The following is a 13864-nucleotide window of genomic DNA, read 5'->3' on the forward strand; positions in this document are numbered from 1 at the left end:
ATTAATTGAAGACAATGATTGTTTCAAATTTCAAAAGATGTCAAAATAAAGCTAAATAAAAATTATTCTGGAGGGAACAATATAAGATTAAGAATAAAAAAAAGAGGAATAAATCATTTTTTTAACAATCGATATTATATTCTAGGAGGAGTTGGGTTTAGCTACACAATATACTATAAAAAACATAGTTCAAATTCGTCTTTAACAAGAATCGAACATAAGACCATCATTTATAAGTGAAAACGAATATCAGTAAATTGTAATACTAAGTAGCATGAATAAACCAATTTAATTCATGAAAATATTACTATGGCAGAAAAAGTTAAGCAAGGATAAAGATCCTCTCCGATCCTCTTACACACTATAATAATCTTATATTATGTCTGTTCATCGTATATTATACGATCAACTTTAAATTATTTAAGTCAACCAATCACAGGCTTACAGCAGTGCTAACCCACTAAAAATTTCCTAATCGGTTAATCCCAATAATTCAAAGAAGTATAAATCGGCCGCTTGAAAAGCTTCCCCCACGAAGCTTCCTGGAAGTTGCTATGGCAGTGCCTTCATTCCCACTATTTAACCCCCCATCCCTTCCTCTCTGCCTCCTATCTTTCCCTTTCTCTCTCCTCCTTCTCCATCTTCATCATCACCATTATTATCCTATCTCTCTCTACAACTTCTTCCCCCATCTGGGTTTTCATCTTCAATAATGAAGTTCATCAAAATTAGCTCCAAAAATCTCAGTCCGAAACGCCTCTTCCGGTCTAAGAAGGACCGGTCCGCCGTATCTCGCTCCGAACCGCCGTCGTTCGGGTCCGAAACGGCGTCTGCCTCGTCATCCTCTTCCTCATACACAATCCACAAGCCCGGGGCCGGCGCCGGCGGTGGAACCACGCCCACCAGCGTTTTGCCCGAAAGATCGGGTGAGTGGTCCGAGTTTTCGGCTGATCTGCAGCTCGACATGGCGCAAGCGTTTAAACTTATAGACCGGGACAACGATGGAGTGGTGTCGAGGAAAGAACTCGAGGCTCTTCTGTGCCGGCTCGGTAACGACCCGCAGAGTCGAGAGGAGGTGACGTTGATGCTAAGCGAGGTGGACCGAGACGGTAACGGTTCAATCAGCCTCGAGGCTGTGTTGAACCGGGTCGGGCCGGTTTCCGGTCCAGCTGCCGACTCGGAACTGCGGGATGCGTTTGAAGTGTTTGACACGGATAACGACGGAAAAATATCGGCGGAGGAGCTTTTGAGCTTTTTCAGGGCAATCGGCGACGAAGGGTGCACGTTAGAGGAGTGCGGGCGCATGATAGCAGGGGCTGATAAGAATGGGGATGGGTTCGTGTGCTTTGAGGAGTTTGCTCATATGATGGAGCGTCAGAGATGAAGACGCTCCTGATGTTTTAGGCCTTTTGATTTTCTTTTTGTTAATTTCGATCGGGATAATGGATGTATGGTTTTTAACGGTATCATGAAAATATTGAAGGGGTGTGATATTCATATCCTCTTTTACTTCTCACACATTTTTTTAGTTTTCGGCCGTTGGATTGGATAAATTGAAGAAGATCAATGAATATAAATTATTAAAAAGTGTGTGAGAAGTAAAATAGGATGTGTGGATAGCACATCCCATATTGAAATGATCAGAGGATCTGACGGGTTGGATTAATCAATCTCAAACTACATTTGTTCTTTTTATCTTTTATTTTATATTTACTACCCTCATGTTTCATGATTTTCAACATTTAGTACATCAAGTTTCTTTCGTCTCAGAGTCATACCTAAAGTGTAAATTTTGGGACAATCTCATACATCCGTTAGTCAAACTGTTAAATTTGCCGTTAATTGTGACGTGGCGTCCATGTAGACAATGATTGGACGCCACGTGTCAGCCACGGATTTTTTTTTTCTTTCTTCTTTTCTTCTTCTTCTTCCACCCGACTGCAACATTTTTTTTTTCCTTCCTCCTTCCCCTTCTTCTCCTTCTTCCTTCTCTTCCTCTGAATCTGGGGAAGTTTTTTTTTTTTCCTCCTTCTTCCTTCCTCTTCTTCTTCTTCTTCCTCCTCCGAATCTGCTCAGATTCGGTTTTTTTTTTTTTTTTTTTTGAGGAAGAAGAAGAAGAAGAAAGAAGAAGAAGAAAAGAAAAAAAGTTGCAGTCGGAGGAAGAAGAAGAAGAAAAGAAAAGAAAAGAAGAAGAAGAAGAAGAAGAAGAAGGAAGAAGGAAGAAGGAAGAAGGAGAAGGAAGAAAAAAAAAAAACTTCCCCAGATTTGGAGGAAGAAGAAGAAGAAGAAGAAAAAGAAGGAGAAGGAGAAGGAGAAGAAGGGGAAGGAAGAAGGAAGAAGGAAGAAGGAAGAAGAAGGAAGAAGGAAGAAGAAGAAGAAAGAAGGAAAAAAAAAAAAAACGAATCTGGGCAGATTCGGAAGAAGAAGAAGAAGAAGAAGAAGAAGAAGAAGGAATAAGGAGCAAGGAGAAGGAAGCAGGAAAAAAAAAATTCCCCAGATTCGGAGGAAGAAAAAGGAGAAGGAGAAGGAGAAGGAGAAGGAAGAAGAAGGAAGAAGGAGAAGAAGGGGAATGAAGAAGGAGGAAGGAAGAAGGAGAAGGAGGAAAAAAAAAAAAGTTTGCAGTCGGGTGGAAGAAGAAGAAAGAAGAAAGAAGGAGAAGAAAGAGAAAAAAAAAATCCCCAGATTCGGAGGAAGAAAAAGGAGAAGGAGAAGGAAGAAGAAGGAAGAAGGAGAAGAAGGGGAAGGAAGAAGGAGGAAGGAAGAAGGAGAAGGAGGAAGAAAAAAAAAAAATTTGCAGTCGGGTGGAAGAAGAAGAAGAAGAAAGAAGAAGAAGAAAGAGAAAAAAAAAAAAAAATTCCCCAAATTCGGAGGAAGAAAAAGGAGAAGGAGAAGGAGAAGGAAGAAGAAGGAAGAAGGAGAAGAAGGGGAAGGAAGAAGGAGGAAGGAAGAAGGAGAAGGAGGAAGAAAAAAAAAAAGTTTGCAGTCGGGTGGAAGAAGAAGAAGAAGAAAAAGAAGAAAGAAGAAAGAAGAAGAAGAAAGAAAGAAAAAAAAAATAACGTGGCTGACACGTGGCGCCACGTCATTGTCCACATGGGCGCCACGTCACAATTAACGGCAAATTTAACAGTTTGACTAACGGATGTATGAGACTGTCCCAAAATTTACACTTTAGGTATGACTCTGAGACGAAAAAAACTTGATGTACTAAATGTTGAAAACCATGAAACATGAGGGTAGTAAACAGTCTTTTACCCTTTTATTTTTATTTTTTGTTTCTCTCAGCGTGTTCTCGCATCCGTCACAAAATTTGTTACTATAAAGATTTGCTTCCAACTAATGCATTGAAATTTAGAGTCCAGCTATCTAATATCCTCAACAATTGGCTTAAGATGTCAGGGAGGATTCCAAACACCTAGCACCACCTGAATGACCAGCCTTGGTTCCCCATTCACCATTAAGGTTAGCACCAATGGAGAGGTTAAAACGCCTAAAAGCCAAAAAATAATTTGATTTAGCCAAAAAATTAATCTTCAATCGAGTGTTAGGTTATAAAAATAGTTCATTAACTTTAATCCAATTAGAGTAATGGTCTATAAATTAAAAATTCATAATCATTGGTCCCTTACATCATCAAAATGTACAGCTATGATCATTTTTGTCAACTTCGTTGGAATTTCCTTCAAAATAAGTCATGTGCCACACACAAGTGGCTAAATCAAGGGGAAAATATGAAAAACCAAATGAAAAAAAAATTGTAGCATATGTCCCTTAATTTTAATTCAATTGAAGAAATTGTCCCTCAACTTTAATCTAATTGGAGCAATGATCCCTCAACTTTAACCAAATTATAGCAATAACCCTTCTAACATGAGTCATTTTTACGGAATTCTGACAGAGTTGACAAAAATGACCATAGTTTCACGTTTTGATGAGTTAAGGGACTCATACTCATGAATTTTCAGGTGATGCCATTGCTTCAATTAAATTAAAGTTGAAGGATCATTGCTACAGCCTACAAGGCATCAGGCTAGCAAAATGTAGCCTCCTCGTAGCCCTTTTTTTGGCCCAACTCCTCAGTTGCAATAATTGATTTCAAATTCAACGACTAGATTTGTAAACACCCAAAAGAATGAACTAATAAATTTAAAGTATAAACTTAAAATTATATTGATGGGCTATGTTTAGCCTATTTGGTTAAAGATGGTATATGAGTACAGCCTATACTGTTTAATCCAAAATTTTTTTTTTGTAAAGCCATAATTTTGGATGGGCTATCTTTAGTCATTTCGGTTCGATGTGGCCTAAGTTCTTCATACCTTTGAGTCTGATGAACAAAAGTCCCTCCTTTAAAGTAATGGCCTCAGCAACTAAAATAGTAGCTCATTTGAGATTAAAAGCACCAACTCCAACCAGTAATCCCTTTTCATTCCTTAGAACGAAAGCATCGCAACTTTCTCCAATTCACCGATCCCATCAAAGTTTAGCTTTATATAACCATGTGCAAGGTAAGCAGATCTTGGATCTTATCTGGATCCTCACAATTTATCCATTCATTGTATATTGTACCGTAAGAAATTATTATAAATTTTTATTTAAATTAAACATAAACAGTACCTAACGAAAGTTGATCACCTAATATACGATGAATAAATAAAATATAAAAATTCCTGAAATTCTCACAAAGAGGAAGAAAAAAAAATCTCATCTGAGGAAGCCACTATAAGGTGCTGTAACATCCCACATCGTCCAGGGGAGTGGATCATGTAAGCCTTATATGTATATTCTCATCTCTACCTAGCACGAGGCCTTTTGGGAGTTCACTGGCTTCGAGTTCTATTGGAACTTCGAAGTTAAGCGAGTTCGCGCGAGACCAATCCCATGATGGGTGACCTACTGGGAAGTTTTCGTGTGAGTTCCCAGAAACAAAATCGTAAGGGTGTGGTCGGGGCCAAAAGCTGACAATATCGTACTACGGTGGAGTCAAGCTCGGGATGTGATGGGGCCCCGGGCTGGGATGTGACAATTTGGTATCAGAGCTAATCCCTGGTTGGATGTGTGCTGACGAGGACGTCGGGCTCCTAAGGGGGATGAATTGTAACATCCCACATCGCCCAGGGAAGTAGATCATGTAAACTATATATGTATACTCCCATCTCTACCTAGCACGAGATCTTTTGGGAGCTCACTGGCTTCGAGTTCCATCGGAACTTCGAAGTTAAGCGAGTTCGCGCGAGAGCAATCCCATGATGAGTGACACACTAGAAAGTTCTCGTGTGAGTTCCTAGAAACAAAACCTTGAGGGCGTGGTCGGGGTCCAAAACGAACAATATCGTATTACGGTTGAATCGAGTCTGAGATGTGGTGGGGGCTGAACAGAGATGTAACAGGTGCGGTTAATAAGATTACCCCTGAATATCTTCTCAAGTAGTAACTTATTTTTCGCTAAAAAAAAAGGAAAAATGGTGGAAAGTTGTGACCACTTTGGTTCTCCGAATGAGGTCGGATTATATAAAACCAAATAAAGAAAACGATGCCAAGCTTTGGAATATCTAATGCATTATTTTTCATGGAAATTGCTGTCCCTTTTCCTTTCAATTTCCTCGTAAGTGACTGCTTTTTTGCCGTTAAATTTTGATATTAAATATGTAACTAGTAATTTAACGATTAAAAATTTCGATAGATATAAAAATCTCCGAAAGATACTAAAACATTGCAAAAGTTCGTTAATGCGGAGATCAACCACTGAGGCTAATTTGATTAGTGAAATAAAGACTGACTAAACTACCGTGTATTTAGTTTTCTTCAACTTGGATCGGTTTCTCATGCAAGATTCCTTTCTTAACATATACATTATCATTATATTATGGAGGTGGATTGTCTGCCCGCTCATTTCCATACTTTTCTTATCCCCTCCTGTTTGTTTGGTCACGGTTAAGTCACGTCAATATTTTATATTGATTTTTTTTTATAAAAATAATAAAACAAAAAGTAATAAGAATATAAAATGTTAACGTGATTTAACCGTGACCACACAAAATAGGAGGGGATGAGAAGAGTATAGAAATGAGAGGGTAGACAATCCACCTCCTTATATTATATATTTAAACATATATTCCTATTTTTTTTAATACATCGATATTTTTACACCTATTTTTTTAATACATCGATATTTTTACACTAGGGGAATGAAGAATTCTGCTAAGCTACACAATTAGCAACCTAATTTGGTATTGAATTTGTCATTTATGAGATTTGAACTTAAGATCTTTTACACATATATTCATATTTTTTTTTAGTACATCGATATGTTTACACTAGGGAAGGGGGGTTCTGCTAAGCCACACAATGGGCATCCTAATTTGGTATCGAATTCGTCATCCACAAAATTCGAACTTAAAACTTCTTACTTCTAAACGAATAAGAATACCACTAGACTGTAGTACTGAATAGCAATATATATCCTTGCTTAAAAGGTTGTGGTTAGGGATAGGCAAAATACCTATGGGTTTGGGTAACAGCGGTTATCCATCCATTTAAAGTTCACGGTTACAGTTATGGGTAACCATTTAGACGAACAAACGGTTATGGGTATAACTGTTTATCCGTGAAATTTAAATGGGCGGTTATATATATTACCCGCGGTTATAATGGGTATCCATGGGTTATGGACAGTGGCAAAGCCACATGAGGGCGGGGTGTGACAGCTGCCACGCCCCTCTTCGGAAAACCCACTAGTTCATCTCCTCTGTTTGCTAGGCGATTTGTTCTGCTGCACGCATCGTGTGTGTATATATATATATATTATAAAGGGGGACCACATGTCACCCCTTGTGTCCCCCGTTCCTCTTTACTTTTCAATCCCTCCCGTCCCGTTCACCAATTAGAGACAGAGAGAACAAAGCTGCTCCCAAAATCCCAGCAGCTTAAGCCAACCAACGCCAACCGTTCCCTTTTATTTATGTTAGGCTGATTCCTGTTGAGTCGTCACAAGCCATTCTCCAACTGCTGAACCGTAGGCTTCCACCCTTCAAAGGAAATTTTTTAATTCCTAAATGTATAATCCCTAACCCTAATTAATTATTTAATACGAATTTCGTTTAATTAGTATAGAATCATATGGTATTGCACTAATATGGTTATTGGTTATTGATTATTGTGGATGCAAATTTCCACCTTTTTCTTCTTGGACAAAATTGCACTTACGAAACAATTAATACCTTTGGTCAAGGCTAAGAACCTCACGCGCCCATGATGAACGGGGGGGCTTTAGCAGAAAAACCTCTGATGCCAAAGTTAGAAAGAGAGAAAAAGTGTTTAGAGAATTTTTGGGAGTTTTGCAAGAGTATCAACATAGCTTTTTAGAAGAAATAGGGTCATATATATAGGGAATTGGGTGTGGCGGGCCTTTAAGTGTGTTTTGGGGTGTTATTTGGTGATTCAATTAGTAATTAATATATTAGTTAGGTATAAATATATTAATTGGCTAATTATCATAATAAAAGAAATGTTTTGGGAGGTTTTTGGAGGTTATGGAATAAGGATGGATGAGACAAATTTGAACTTGTTACCTATTTTGGGTACTCCTGATTTGGTTGATGGATGATTCTCCACTGCTCGTGTGTAGGAGACCCGGTGTGCCTCGAGGGTAAATTTGTCATCTTCATCCAAAAATCCACGTGTTGCTTTGTGATTATTTTTGGCTCCACAATTATTAATGTGAATCATATGCTTCTATGATTATTGATATGAAATTATGAAATTATTTTTTTGGGTGAAAATTAAAATTTGAATTCTTGATGGTTGAATTGATTAGTTGTATTCATATGAATATTATTAGTTGAATTGAATTTTTATTTATTGAATAATTTGTATGATTATTGGTATTGATTAATTGAATTGTTGGTTGGTTGGATTAATTATTATGCATACTATAGTATAGTCTACTCTAGGATTAAGAGTCTAATTTTTTTTTTCTTTCTATTTTACAGTTACGTAATAGAACGATACTATAAGAAACAATACTTAAATCCTCGTTCAAACATTTTGGGTAGTCCTTCTCCTTCAAATATTCCAAGAAGTCATTCTTCAAATATTCTTCAAATATTCCGAGTAGTTCTCCTCCTCCTTCAAATATTCCAAGAAGTCATTCTTCAAATATTCCAAGTAGGTCACAACAAAGTGAGGCCACCGAGTTGGATGAAATATTGGCTAATCTTCCTGTAGACCCTGCACATAAACGTTGAATGCTTGATTATTCACCTAATTATCAAGAAGCAATTCGTAGACACTATCTCCAAATTGATCCTTGTCAGCCTAGAGACCACATCATGCCAATAAAGGTTAGCGACAATTGATGCTTTATAATCGGTTGGTTTGATAAGTTTAAGTGGTTGGAGTATAGTATATCAAAAAATGCTGCATTTTGCATTTATTGTTATCTTTTCAAATGTGATTTTGATCAAATGGGTAGCACTGGAAGTGATGTCTTCACTGAGATAGGGTTTACAAATTGGAGGAAAGGACCCGAAAATCTTCGAGTCCATGAGGGAGGTGTTGGAAGTCTTTATAAAAAAGTTGTACAACAAGCTAGAGATTTGATGACACAAAAACAACACATTGAAACATTTGTGATTAAGCAAACTGATGAAGCTTGCATTAATTATCGTACTTTATTGAGTGCCTCACTTGAGTGCACAAGATGGTTGTTGGGACAAGGCTTGCCTTTTCGTGGCCACGATGAATCGTTGAAATCAAGCAATAGGGGTAATTATTTGGAGCTTATGCAATTTCTTTCCAAGCATAATGAACAAGTTAGGAACGTTGTGTTTGAGAACGCTCCCAAGAATCTTAAGTATACTTCTTCTGATATTCAAAAAGATCTTGTTCGTGCTTGTGCCATTGAAATTGTAGATGCAATCACTAAAGATATGGAAGGTGCATTTTTTTCTCTTTTGGTTGATGGAGCACGTGATTCTTCAACTAAAGAGCAAATAGCAATGGTATTGCGTTATGTGAACAAAAAAGGAGAAGCAATTGAAAAGTTTTTGGGTGTTCAACATGTCTCCTCTACAACTAGTAGCTCGCTTGAAGAGGCCATTGAGAGATTGTTTGCTACAACAAATTTGAGTATGTCCAAGTTACGAGGACAAGGCTATGATAGATCTAGTAATATGAAAGGTGAGTTAAATGGTCTTAAAACAAAGATTTTGAACAAATACCCTCAAACATTTTATTTTCATTGTTTTGCACACCAACTCCAACTAGCTCTTGTATTCGTGGCAAAGGAAAATGTGGATGTTGCCAATTTCTTCATCAATGCTAGTAGTTTGGTGAATCTTATTGGATCATCGTGTAAGCGTCGTGATGCATTTAGAGAGAAACAACAAGAACAAATTCAGAAAGCTCTTGATCTTGGTAATCTTGAAACGGGTAAAAGGTTAGATCAAGAAAGTAGTCTCATGCGTCCATGTGATATACGGTGGAACTCGCATTATGGTACTATAGTTAGTATTATTGTTATGTTTGAAGTTGTGGTGGAGGTGGTTGAATGGATTAAAAGTGATCGCAACCAAGATAATCTCAGTAAAGCAACTAGGTTATTCAAAGACATACAAACTTTTGATTTTGTGTTCCACTTTTTCTTGATAAGACTTATATTTGGAATTACAAATGAGTTATCACAAACATTGCAAAAGAAAGATCAAGATATTGTGAATGCGATGGCGTTGGTGGAAGTATGCAAGCAAAGACTACAATCTTTGAAAAATGATGACATTGGGGACTTGTTTCATGATGTAGAAAAGTTTTGTGAGGAGCATGATATTATCGTTCCTAACATGGAGGATTTGCATTTCGTACCTGAAAAATCAAGGCATAAAGCTCCAAAAATCACAAACTTCGATTACTATTGTGTGGACCTCTATTTTCAAGTCCTTGATATGCAACTAAATGAATTGAATGATCACTTCAATGAGGTAAACACCAAGTTGCTTCTTTTTATGGGAGTCTGGTGAATAATTTTGCATCTTTTGACAAAGCAAAAATTGTTCGTTTAGCCCAACTTTATCTTCAAGATTTTGATCGTATAGACCTCATGAATCTTCCAATTCAACTTGACAATTACATTCATGATATGAAGATGCATAGTGAGTTTTCATCATTGAGAGGAATTAGTGATCTTGCAAAAGAGTTAGTGAAGACCGAGAGGTGTGAAAGTTATATGTTAGTGTATAAGCTTCTTACATTGGCTTTGGTGTTATCAATTGAACCACTTTGGTGGAGAGAGTTTTTTCTGCTATGAAGATTGTGAAAACACCATTGCGTAACAAAATGGGAGATCGATGGTTGAGTGATAGCATGATTGTTTACATTGAGAGAGATGTATTTTCTTTTATTAATAATGAGCCTATTATGCAACGTTTTCATGATATGAAACATCACCGGCAACAATTATAATTTGTTTGTATTGATTAATTATGGAAGACATTACTATATAAAAAGATTTAGTTGTTGCCATTTTTCTTTAACATTGGATTCTTTTAAGTTTGCCCCTCACCCCGAGAAATTCTAGCTTTGCCACTGGTTATGGGTATTACCCGCGATTATAACGGATATCCATTTACCCATTTAATTTAATATATGTAAAATTTAAAAAAAAAAATTATAGGCCGTTGGATTGGTTATACCCATTTAATTTAACATCGAAGTTATGTGGTTGAATTCATATCTGATAGTTTTTTTTTCTTCTCGTGTTTATATGTTTCTAAAGCTGGAAGAAGTTTGATGCTTTGTGTTGCCTAGTATATTTCCTGGCAATGTACTGAAAAAAATGCTTTCTGCAATATTGAATGATGAATGTATTTGTCATTTTACTAGTACGGTGGTATCCACCAGATAAACTTCTGTAGAATGGATCCATGGTTGAGTTATAGTCAGCAATTTCAGGATTTCCAATTTTTTGCAAAATTTCGAAACTATTTCGGGATTCTCAAAATTTTGGTTGGAATCGGTCTTGAAATTAAAGATTTGCTTGGGTGTAGCTAAAAAATATCATTCGTAAACTATTATTTCAATTATTGGAATTGTAAGAGGACTTAAATGATTAAAATAGGGAAATGCAAGCTAAAATGTACTTATAACGGTGTTTAATTGTCAGAAAACGAAAATTATGATAAATTTTTCTTTTGTAATTTTCAAGTTGTTAAAAAAAAAACATGTAGATGGGTGAAAAAAGCGGTAAATGGGTAAAAAAAGATAAACAGGTTCAAAAACGGGTAAACGGGTAAATGGTTATGGTTAAATTGGTACATGGTTATGAGTATGGTTAACCGGGGTATAACCGTTTATGCAATTACCCAACTGGTAAACGGTTATGCAGGTATAAACAGAAATGGTTATGGGTAAATAATCGCGGTTACCCGTCTGCCATAACCGTTGCCCATCCCTAGTTGTGGTACCAACTATTTCATTTGACTGGTTAAATAGTAAGGGTATATTACATTTTAACTCATACCTCACATTTTAACACCTTTAACTTTGGATCCCATAATACACTCATACCTTAACTTTGGATCCCATAACACACTCATACCTTAACTTTGGCCACAAATCTAGATCTAGTAGAGGAGGAATGCAAGAAGGTCATCACCCGCATTGCAGCTTACCAGCAGCAGCTCCTCTCGAGCTATAACAAAAGGGCCAAGATCCGGCAGTTCCAGCTCTGGGATCTAGTCCTAAGAAAAGCCTTCATCACTGCCCGTAGAGAAGGCTCCAAGAAGATGGATCCTCCGTACAAGATTAGTAGAGTAGGTAGCAAGGGTAGTAACATGCTCGCCACCATGAATGACAAAGAGATCGAAAAGCAGTGGAATGCCTACAATATGAGGAACTACCATACGTGACCTCCCGCTACATCATAGCCCGAAGACTCAAGCAGCTCGACGGGTACCACCTTGCAAGCCGAGGACTATCCAGTTGTTATGCAGTTTTTACTTTACAACTAAGTTTTCATTTGTTTCACTCGTTTTTCAATGAGGAATTCAGAAGTAAATTACAACTTCGCTCGACTGCATGCTTACAACAACTGATCACACCTGTATTTCAAAAGAAGGTCGCGTCCTCCTTAGGGACTTATCGCAAGAATTGTGCCCCCTTAGGGACCAACCATGCTCTCCAGTGTAAGAGGGTAAACCAATTCCCCGACACCCACATGGGTCTGCTCTCCAATGCGGGATGATAAACTTTACACTCCGAATATCCAGACGTGGATGAGTCGGGTTGGCCTGGTATAACTAGGTGCACGATGGCTTACGTCGGGATTCCTAGAAGTAGCCATGATGGTCTTTTTCAAGGCTTAGCTAACTGAAGAATTTTGGGTCTCTTGGCCTAGTTCGTAGGGAACCGGGCCTCAGAGACAGAGGAGGCACATTACGCAGTACACCCTATGAACGACTGCCCTGGAACTCTAAAGCTACTACTGAGTGCACTAAGGTAGCCTACGGTTTCCAGAAGACTGCCTACGACTTGCCCTTCAAGCAGTAAGTCGTGCTCAACTTATACAACCGCACGTTTTTGTGAAAGGTTAAACAAGTGAGTGTGCATATATGAGGCTTTATCCACTGCCAACATGCTACACAGTTGATAAGCTTCACCTCTGCCAAAGCGTGGAATGATCATTTAAAGATCTACACTAATTTCTAAAATGTTGTGATACTTGCTACGCAACCCATATAATTTGGTTACATAAAAGCAAGGAGTTCCCTCGGACCTTTACTTATGAAATTCCATACAACCGCGTACTTTTGATACGAAAGGTTAGCGAATTTCATGACCCAAAAAATCTTTAGTATGTTGTGATACAGGCCAAACAACTCAAAGGATTGAAGAAAGCCAAGGTTAACAGCCAAGTGGTCAAGCAGACTCGTCTGTTTCTGTAAGTAAGATGTCTAGCTGCCGACCCTATGGCTAACAACTCTGCAAAAGTTCTACACCAACACCTGCAACTGCATAGGCTATGCGGGCATGTCTACTTATAGAAAAGTAGCACACATGCCGCTGGTTTAAAAAGTCTAAGGTTGGGCGAAAACAAAAGAAGTGAAGATGAAGAAAAGCGAAGAAAGCAAGTTTATTAAATTTTCTAGCAAAATTGATAAACAACTAGAAAAAACCAAAGGAGTTCAAGCAAAGAAAAATGCAACAAGGAAAATTAAGAAAATCCTAAAGACTACCTAGAAGACTACTCTTTAGCAGCTTGGACATCCCATGACTACTCAGTCCCCATACCTTAAACAGCCGCGACGCTCTCAATAGCGGCATCATCCGGTGCTTCACCCTTGGTAGCCCTAATCCGGGCACCAACTTCTCCAACAACTTCACCAATGGAAGCCACAAAAGTAAAGGCAAGCAAGCATTTCGAAGAAATAGAGAAGGTCTCGAAGTCTTTCCCAGCAAACTCAAAGTCAAACGGCCTACTGAAGAGATGATCTACATAACCCAGCTTGTAGAAATCGGCCTAACTTTGAACAAGCAAAGTCTCGAGCCCATCTTTCTCACTCTTCAACTGTTCATTCTCTTCGAGCAGATCAACACAAACACGCTGCAACTTATCCACTTCTTTCTTTAGACTTTCGTTGATCTTCAATACATCTTGGATTTCCAACACTTGGGGTTTCAGTCTATTAATGACCTTCTTTAAGTGGATCACTTGATTATAAGCAGAAATAAACTCTTTATCCTTTGCATAAGCAACGGAACGAAATTCTGAGATGACATGCTCAAGATCTTGAATTTGAGGTATGTAACAACCAATCTCCTTCTCTGCACTTTCATACTTAACTTGGGTCCCGTCAAGCCTAGTCTTCAAATC

At 37.9% G+C, this 13864-nt stretch overlaps 2 protein-coding genes across 2 annotated transcripts; both read left to right on the plus strand.

Moving 5' to 3' along the window:
* The first annotated feature begins 279 nt into the window (after positions 1-279).
* LOC103436384 (probable calcium-binding protein CML36) lies at positions 280-1587 on the plus strand. The gene has a single exon (XM_008374811.4). It carries the CDS (start codon positions 713-715, stop codon positions 1382-1384), a length of 672 nt encoding a protein of 223 aa, XP_008373033.2. The 5' UTR covers positions 280-712; the 3' UTR covers positions 1385-1587.
* Positions 1588-8462: 6875 nt separating this feature from the next.
* LOC103436410 (uncharacterized) lies at positions 8463-10013 on the plus strand. Its single transcript, XM_070809040.1, has one exon. It carries the CDS (start codon positions 8463-8465, stop codon positions 10011-10013), a length of 1551 nt encoding a protein of 516 aa, XP_070665141.1.
* The last annotated feature ends 3851 nt before the right edge of the window (positions 10014-13864 follow it).

This window comes from Malus domestica, chromosome 12, assembly GCF_042453785.1.
Source record: "Malus domestica chromosome 12, GDT2T_hap1".
In the NCBI taxonomy this organism is placed as follows: domain Eukaryota; kingdom Viridiplantae; phylum Streptophyta; class Magnoliopsida; order Rosales; family Rosaceae; genus Malus; species Malus domestica.